This window comes from Barbatula barbatula, assembly GCF_947034865.1.
Source record: "Barbatula barbatula genome assembly, chromosome: 22".
Taxonomy (NCBI): domain Eukaryota; kingdom Metazoa; phylum Chordata; class Actinopteri; order Cypriniformes; family Nemacheilidae; genus Barbatula; species Barbatula barbatula.
This window is the reverse complement of record NC_136785.1, coordinates 8,011,427-8,020,827: the sequence shown is the minus strand read 5'-3', so window position 1 is coordinate 8,020,827 and position 9,401 is coordinate 8,011,427. Positions and strand designations below refer to the sequence as shown.

The following is a 9,401-nucleotide window of genomic DNA, read 5'->3' as shown; positions in this document are numbered from 1 at the left end:
TTTGAGAGGTAAGACAAAGTGTAAACCCCTTTTGTCAAATACATTTTGCGTAAAATATTTCCCATTTCTTGTAAAGGGAAAGATGACAAACAGCCTTTTGCTTCCACCACCCTGACCTAATTCTTATGCATGTCACAGTAAGAGCATATGTTGAATGTGAGTTGAAGTGTCTTTGTCTGTTGAAGTGCAACGGATGGCCATTGTTGTGCCGTATAGCAGTTCTAATGACTCTGTACCTGGTTCCTCTGAGCATCCATTTCCCCTTCATTAAAGAGACGAATAGTTTAGGGCCGGCTCCTGCATTAATTGGACACCAGGGGATCACCAATGGTACACACTTCATTATTCTGTTAAAGAACTAACCTAAACTCAACAGTTATGCACTTGGTATGATACTGCTGTTGTTTTTTTCTGTGTTCATTATGTTTATCCAATTATTGTAAATATTTGGCAGTATGGATTATAAATGGGTTAATGATGCATATTGAAATGCATATTTAGCTCATTTAATGCTAAATTTAATTTTTTTGCTTGATCTAAATGCATGCTTATATAGTTTCATTACTATTTGATATGGATTATACATAGAGCCGTGGAACAAATTAAGAGATAATTTCAAAATTATTTTGAGTTTTTTAAATTTACTATTAATAGGTATATGTCTGGGTAAAATTATAATTTTTGTAGTTTGTTAAGTACTAACAATATTTCTAGCAAATTTTAAATATAAATATTGTTTCTATTTGCATTTATTAGCAGAAAATGAAAACTGAAGAAACAGGTCAAAATAAAACAATTATATGCTCTGTATTTCTTCACACCTCAGCAACAAAAAATAAAAGCATATTCACTTTTATCAAAATAACATTGTACATGTATTCAGTTACATTTTTTATTTGATAACCTCTATTTGTATATCACACTTTTCATGCATGTTGTCATGCTGTCAGTCTTTCACATTGCTGTTGGATGACTTTGTCAGTCCTGAGGTTTGATTTTGATGAAATTCAGACAGAATTGGGCACAAAACATCTAAAAATGCTAAACATATTCAAATTTGGAATTGTCTCTTGATTTGTCTGTGGCTGTATTTCAATGCGACCACCAGCTAAGAAGCACTGAAAATGTTGGAACGTTAGAGCACTTTTCCAACATCGCGCCGAATCGTTCTTTGCTTAAGGCTAAAATACACTACTAGACTTTTGCTCATTTTGCCCAGATTTTCGTACTGGCGTACTGTCATTGTATTGCATATGCATGACAGCCCTACTCAGTGGTGTTGTACTGTAACTGTCTTCAACGAGAGAATAGGTTTGCGGTAGTGGTTATGTCCCTCCACAACAAGTAAATAAACAAGATCAGTTAAAAAAATTACATTAAAAAAAGGGTTCACTTCTAAATGAATGTTCTGGTATTTACTCAGCGTTGTTAAATATTCAATTGCAAAACGTTTCTTTCATTGAACACCATAGGGTAGTTTTGGCACAATGTCTAAGCCACTCTCTTCCATGCTATTCCATGTTCACTGTATTTCACGTCTATAAAAGATATGAAGATTCAGTTTGGGGCGTACTATTTCTTTAATAATTTTGTTTAAAGACTGGTTTCCTTGTTTTGTGCTCAGCAAGACCCCTTTGGAACACCTTCTTCTTTGAGTGCAGATGAGCGCATACGGGCTCAGAATCAGTCTGTATGCACACTGAAATCTTCTTTGGATTTGGCTGCTCAGCACTGGTGATATTTGATTTGTACCGGCCATCCAGGGGTCACTCTTATAGAGACGCCGGGATATCTCGCACCCTGGTAGTCATCCAGAATGAGTCATCTATTCATTCAAGTCAGGTGTGCCTACTTTCTCATCAATTACATGTAAACCGTCATACAGTATGCTATTAAATAAAAAAGTATATATATATATATACAGTATATACATAAATACGTGTATATATATGAAGAGTTTGTTTTAGTTTAAAAGTTATCATGTTTTTATTGTGTACGCTGTATTTTTTGGTACTTAAATCAAAACAAACCAACTGCAGTAGGATTGATATTAATTGGAATGCACAATTGAAAATACAATAAAATGTATATCATTTTGGAAATAAACTCTTCATATACATGTGTGTGTGTGCGTGTGTGTGTGTGTATATATATATACATATAAATTGTATTCTAGCCAGTGTTCAGCATGATGTGCGATTATGAAAATGTATGCTTCCTTCCTCCTCCCCAGCGCCACCTGTAGAGATCTGCTAGGGGGTTCCAATTCTTAGTACACAGTTCATACCTATAACACGATCTGATTTATAGAGCATAACCAATGTATCTATTTACTGTATGCTAATTTTGCCAAAACTCCACACAAATGCTTTTATTCAAAACTCCTTCACATTTTTACCTGATCAGATCATTACTTTATTAGAGTTAACTCAATATAAATCTTGCCAACTGTTTTTGTATTAATCTTGATTCACTAGTTTAGCAAACTGTGGCATTCTTCTCATAAGGGAGTGATTTTGAACACACCTTTTGATCCAAACCTAACAGGGATGCTCAATCTGGATCGAGTTGTTTTTATGGGTGGAGAGAACTTGGTGTGGCTCTCGGCATGGGGAGAATTTCTGCACTTGAAAATGGGTCGCACAATTCAGGATAGGTAATAAACATTTAATCTCTTAAAAAACGCTTAAGAAGAGGAATTGATCATTACAGAATCTTAATCTTTAATACCATTATTGGGATTCATCTTTCCATTAACAGAGATAAATGAGATGTGGTTTCTATCCAACACGAGTTCCTCCTAGAAGCAAGGAACATCGCTTTGAGGCACCCGGTGAAGCCTAATGGTTGATATTTAACATTGAATCTTTAAACCTCTTGCCTCTGAAGGATTTTCAGTTATTTAACTTAACATTGAACAAGTGTCACAAACATGTTATCTGGGCAGCATCATTGTAGATGTTGCTAAGATTGAGGATATTAAACTTCTTTATATCTTCATTCCACCATAAGAAAATGTCCGGTTTAAATAGATATTTGGTGTTGACATTGATATGATCTTTATTCAAATTAGTGGATTTAGTGCTTTTACGTTTCATAAATGATAGTATTTAAGGTCCAGTCAGTGATATCTAGCAAGCACTCACTCCAACCCTCCCTTTCGAACAGAACATGGCAAATTATGCAAGCGGACCCGGAGTGTATGTTGATAGAAATAGCTCATTCTCAGGTAATAAAAACATAACGCTTTATTGTGTAAGGTCTTTATACACCTCTGAAGACATAGCTATGTACATTATATTGCATTTCTGTCAATAGATCATCCCAAAACTTACACACTGGACCTTTAAAATCCATTTCATTGTTTTGACTGAATCATTAACCTTAGGCAAACTCTAATAAGACACTAAGTGGTCATAAATAATTTTGAGCTAGTGGTCTGTTACTATAGCTAACACTTGTTAATCTCATCATATTTAACTCAAACAGATCAAATGTTTAAATTAAAGATATAGGTATTTATTTTTCTCAAAATACTGTTACACAATGTACATGTGCAATGCCATAAGAAAAAAAGGTTAAACAAATAACACATACAGTATATTCTAAGAAGTTGAATAAATAATTTAAAGTCTTAGGATTCAATAATTATAACAATTATTCATATAAAGTTTGTAAAATGCATTTTAAAAATGGTCTTCATTTGGTAAATCATTTATGAAGATTAAATATTTTGACATTAAATTTAGAAAAAACCCAATAAGGATTATTTTAGATCAAATCAAATGTTATAGCACTACAGTCAAGTTCTTATGTGCCAATCAATTGTCCACTTGAAAATGACCTAAATGTATACTGTGACAAAGTATATGAAGTAGTCTTTGAAGTAGCAAAATCAAATATTGAAACATTTTAAAAACATTCTGATGTATTTAATTGGCAAAATGAGATGTCAGAATTATCCAGACAGACAATTCACCAAAAAACCCTAAATCAGGTATGATCATTTGAATTAAGCCTGTTCTTCATTGACATTGAAAGTTGCTATAATAGAAATGAAAACTCATGAATTACAATTAAGGCTGCAGTATGAACAAGTCATAATACTACAAAGATTCAGTTTATCATCATGTATAAAAATGATTTTTCTGGGAAAGAGAGAAAACTTCTCTGTAGTAAAACCGCACAGTCTAAAGGACCTGTGTCCAATAAATATTCCAGTTCTCTATAAATCCTCCATGAATAACTCCGGTAATGAAAGAATACATGCATAGGATTTTTGTACAGTAAATAAACAGTGTACCACAGAAAGGCTCTTCTACTTGCTGCTTCCATGTGAGCTGCGCTGCTTTGTCATAGTGGTCAACATTTGACTGATGTAAGAGGTTAGAAGATCATCCATCTTATATCCCTGTAATCAATCGATGCAGTCCTGTTTAGTTTTTTTACCACATAGTAAACTATGATTTTAAATATAGTATATATATATATATATATATATATATATATATATATATATATATAAAATAATGGTAGAAATTGATTTTTTTAAGTGATTTACCAATGATGTTTCACACAGCAGCTTGCTTCCTCTAACCAGGTTACCAATGGTTATATGAAAATAGGTATGTCCACTACTCCAGTTGGAGATTTTTGTGAAAGGATGTGTCCCCAAAATGTCCTGCAGTCAGATTAGTAAAAGCCATCAAAACAAAGTTTCCAAGTATACAAAACCATCATTAAAAAAATATCAAAAAATGAAGAATGCATTCCCTGTGTTTAAGTCTTTGTAACGGCAAATCTAAAAGCTAAGGTTAGAATAAAATGTTCATATGCTTTAGCTGCATTATTTTTATCTCAAAATTGTGAGCAGTGTGTAATACCTTTGTTTTGGGGTCAATGAGAGTAACACCAAGCTTGTTGATTGCCATCAAGAGGACGTCTGGGAAATTTGGATCTGTGGTTTGCTGTGAGACAATGTCAGACACGGTATACTTGAAAAACAAACCATACTTCAGTTTTAAGAAAAAAATTATAAATATGATTAAATATGAATAAAGGATTTGCATTGTGACAAACTTGCCTTGACTTCAAAAAAGGCAGATCCAAAAGTAGGCCAGTTGTAAATGATTTCTAGAAACAGAAGTTTTGCTTCCTCTCGAGATTTGCCAGCATGTTTATTGAAGTATGTGATAATGGCCTGTGATAGACAAAAACAGATACATTCACAACAATTGTGTACTCGAAACACAACACACTGGCATATATAGAATGGCAATATCACAACAGTAATTGTTTAGGACTGAACTAAGTGGTCTGGATCACTAACCCGTTTCCAATCGTCGGGCGAGAGCTGTCGTATCAGGTCCTGAGGAACCAGTTCTTTCAGCATCTTGGAGAGGTTGGATAACTGTGATTTGTCCTCTTCAAATCTCACCCTGTAAATTAAAGCAGCCAGCTGGAACGCCTCTTCAAGAGAGCACTTGTGATAGCCACGCAGGTACTTCGGGAGCTCCTTAAGAAGGATTCGAAATTGAAGGATTGTTAAATTTGACCCTTTACAAGACCAACATTATGAGTTCAATAAGAAAGTTTTCCACCTGGAAGTAATGGAAGATGGAATCAGCCATGGGATCTTTTCCTGGTACAGTATTGGTCCATAGTTTTTTCATGAAGAACACCTGATAGGTCAGTGAAGTCACTGTGCCTACAGAATGAAGAGAAGCTCATCTCATGTTTTGTATTATCTGGTGCTAAATATCTTAGGATAAAATGAATATAATCACCATCTTTCTCAGCTCTGGCTTTTTTGATCCAGTCTGTCAGATGTCGAACGAAGTCAAAGAAGAAATCTCCTTCGGGCACACTGATCACCTGCATCAGAAGTACACACCTCATAAGTTCCGCATCAAACCTTTAGGCTCTGCATCAGTATACAAAAATACACTACATGGCATTTGTTTTCCCAAACCTACAGAAATATCCAACCCAATCCTTGCTCTGACATTAAAAAGAGTTATTCAGTGTGTCAGTATGTTTTGTTGTTCCTGGATATTTTCCCATTTAAGGCCTACTTACTTTGTCAGATATTTTGACAAACAAACTGAATCCCTCAGAGGACTGAAGCATCATTCTGCCGGCGATGGTCAGACAGAAATCTTTGGCTTTTGTGCTTGATTCAACTTCAAAAGCCTGTGGATAAAAAGAAGTGGGTTTTTGAAGAAACGTACTGTATCAGATGCCAGTTAATGATGAATGGAGGAAAGCCTAACAGCACAGTTTTTTACATTTCTTTTCAGCAAATTTAAGACACTTGGAATACATTAAAACAACACTTTAAATACACTCAAATACATTATTGAAGTGTGTGTGGCAATTATAACTGGCTATATTTTTCATACTATATCTTTTGAAGTTGTGTTAACCCCTAACAATTAAGCTTTAACTAGACTATTTATTCTGTATAATATTACACTATTTTCCCCATACAGTCATTTTATTCTTTACGATAACTAAGAAAACTGCACACGGCAAACTTCTGCTGTATTTAAAACAGAAAATGAATCTCCAGAGTCTTGAGTCTATTCACACTTCATTTCTCTTACGCTGTTTTTCGCAATAGCACTATATAATAGAAGATTTAAATGAGGTCAGAGCACAACAGGGCATTCACACGGCTTTATCGTGCATAAATAACCTGCCTGCATCTGAGAGAGAGTGTGAGAGAGAAATAGAGAAAGAGAGAGTCTGAACATTATCCTCATAGCATAGAGATACCAGATGGACATCTGATAGACATTTTGACCTATATTCATTGTTTTCCAATAACGATAAATTCGGAGTGGAGAGATCACACAAGTTTTTTGTAATACATTTTTTGTAATTTGATGCAAAGGTAATATAATACCAAGTAAAGCGTTATAAATGTCCCTAAATAAAAAAATAAAATATAAAAACTTTGGAGAAATTACAATGCTGATGATGAACGTTGAACGCATACTTTTTATCGGCTAATATTGGCAAAACCAACAGACAAACATGAAGAGTGACCAATAGTAAAAATGTAGACAAGAGGTTTTGGTCCAACAGAACGCATCATCACAGGCTTGATAAAAAGGCCCATATTGTTGCTGTTGGACCAAAACCTCTTGTCTACATTTTTACTATTGGTCACTCTTCATGTTTGTCTGTTGGTTTTGCCAATATTAGCCGATAAAAAGTATAAAAAAGCTTGGCAAAGTGACAACACATTGTTTCATTATTTAAAAAATGCAGTGTTTTTCATTTCCTGTAAATTGGAGATACAAGGTTTCAGTCTGACAGTGCCGATATGCAGTACTTTGTTAAAGTCCCACCTCATCCATGTCATCAGGAAAGTACACTTTGTGAAAAATCTGAGTGGTTTTGTGCTGAATGGCCTCCACTTCTACAAGGTGAGGCGGATACTTCCTGGAACCATTTCTGTAAAGGAAAGAATGTTTTTAGGGAATTCAGGTTAAATTAAAGATACGCGTTTGAATGTACAAAGTTACCGTAAGGCTTTTTGCAGTCTCTGCATGCAGTCTGGGGCTACAGGATGATGTTTTTTAGATTGCAGGAACTTTTGGACGTGAGGAAACAGCATGTTGCTGGGAGGAAATAGTCCGGTGCATAACCAGAGCAGCTCCCAACCCTTTTCCTCACTGTACCTGAATACATCATACATAAAACTAGTCAACAAGCTTTTTCGTAATTTTGACATTCATTTTAGAGGCAATAATAAACAATCCATTTTCCTATCTGTAGCATACTTCAGATGATTCTCAGTTAGTTGCTTGATGATCTGGCAGAAGATCTCGTCCTTTAGCGGCTCGGCCTTCAGAACACCCTCAAAGATCTGATCGGTGAGCTCATTGACCGAATGACTTCTCTTGGAGGGATAGTCGCCCATGTACTTCATGATCGGTGCAATGGAGTCAAGGGTCAAACGTAGTGTTTTAAAGCTAGACATTCACCTCAAATGTTAGTGCTGACAAGGATATCAATGAAGGCCTGGCAAGCCTCCTGGGAGAGCTCTTCATGGTTGAGGACTTTCTTCAGCAAAGGTTGTTTGAGAGGTTCTCTGGTACAGCACCACAGTCTATCTTTCCCTCTGCCTTTGGTCATTATCACACGACTTAATGTGCTCTTGCCAGGAGGTCTAGAACAGAATGTGAGGATTTTAGCCTGTATTATAATGTGGGCAACTAAATAAAACTATTGAAGTGGTTGGTCTTTGATACCAACAGTGTGTGCATTCAAGTTTATTCAATCTTTGATTGTGTTTGATCAAATTATGAAATAGTTAAGTAACACTTAAAGTAATTGTCTAGGAAATAATCATGATAATGGTGAATCATTGTCTGTTTTATGGCTTTTACAATTATTATAATTACATTAACTGTGTGCTTCGTTCAATGAAAAATGTCAAATATTATTATGAATTTAATTGAACCCTTTGTAAATTCTCACTTGCAGTTTAATATTAATACACTTAAAGTTCCAGTGAAATTAAAAGCTAAAATGCCTATTTGTTTATGAAATATTGCAGCGTTTATTGCAAATAGTTTATCAATGTGGGTCATTCTCTTTTTAGAAATCCTGTGCCCTCATAAACTTCAGGTAAAGTCTGAAAATGCACTTCCGTCCAGTAAGGACATTCAGACCACCAGAGACTTTGTCGCTGTGTGTCGCTTGTCTCCTGCTATGAGATTGTTGGAAGGCGTTCCCAGCTTTGGTTGTCCTAGTAACAGTTTGAACAAACCCTCCAGTAACTGAGGAGAGACGAATGACGTGATCTCCACTGCTTCACTCCTCTTGGCATTCACTCGCAAAAGTCACTCATCATTTGCATAAAGTTGAACAATTCTCAACTTTTGTGGCTTGCCTCCCTTCCCTTGACACGCCCACTTTATATATCTTACATAGAATGTAAATTAAATATAAAATAAATTGTTATATTACTAGCCACCAGCCAGATCGATAAACAAACACAGACCAGAAGTTAACTTCGGGACCAGGCGCATGCATCCAATGAAACGTCTATATGACCCTATACAAGATACTCTAATGCATTACTATTCATATAATAAACTGTGTTGTTTGAGCTTTTGTTTGTTAAAGTGTTTTTCTATTCAAGTACAGTATAGTGTAAAATGGTGTGCTGTTCACCTGAAGTGATCGTAGGAAAACTCCTCTAGTGTGTAAGGTTGAACTTTCTCTCCACTTTCCAGCAGATTCTGATGGGATACACTTATAGATTCCTTACGTTGTTCTGGGGACATTGCGATCATAGACTGTAAAAATGTAAATTAAAAAGGGATAATCTTTAGCCATTCAAGTGTTTAAATACATTTATTAAGGAGGAAATGTCATGACCATAA

At 35.2% G+C, this 9,401-nt stretch overlaps 1 protein-coding gene across 1 annotated transcript in view; it reads right to left on the bottom strand.

Annotated features, from left to right (window-relative positions):
* Positions 1-3,226: 3,226 nt before the first annotated feature.
* Positions 3,227-9,401, bottom strand: part of myo7ab (myosin VIIAb) — a 31,686-nt gene continuing 25,511 nt past the window's right edge. The window contains exons 37-49 of the mRNA XM_079486179.1: positions 9,190-9,314; positions 8,022-8,179; positions 7,791-7,944; positions 7,533-7,688; positions 7,356-7,461; positions 6,079-6,192; positions 5,787-5,874; positions 5,601-5,707; positions 5,330-5,515; positions 5,084-5,200; positions 4,884-4,967; positions 4,562-4,681; positions 3,227-4,411 (exon numbers count right to left, since the gene is read on the bottom strand). Coding sequence (XP_079342305.1) covers positions 4,319-4,411; positions 4,562-4,681; positions 4,884-4,967; positions 5,084-5,200; positions 5,330-5,515; positions 5,601-5,707; positions 5,787-5,874; positions 6,079-6,192; positions 7,356-7,461; positions 7,533-7,688; positions 7,791-7,944; positions 8,022-8,179; positions 9,190-9,314 — 1,608 coding nt within the window. The 3' untranslated portion in view covers positions 3,227-4,318. The remainder of the gene's footprint in view (positions 4,412-4,561; positions 4,682-4,883; positions 4,968-5,083; positions 5,201-5,329; positions 5,516-5,600; positions 5,708-5,786; positions 5,875-6,078; positions 6,193-7,355; positions 7,462-7,532; positions 7,689-7,790; positions 7,945-8,021; positions 8,180-9,189; positions 9,315-9,401) is intronic.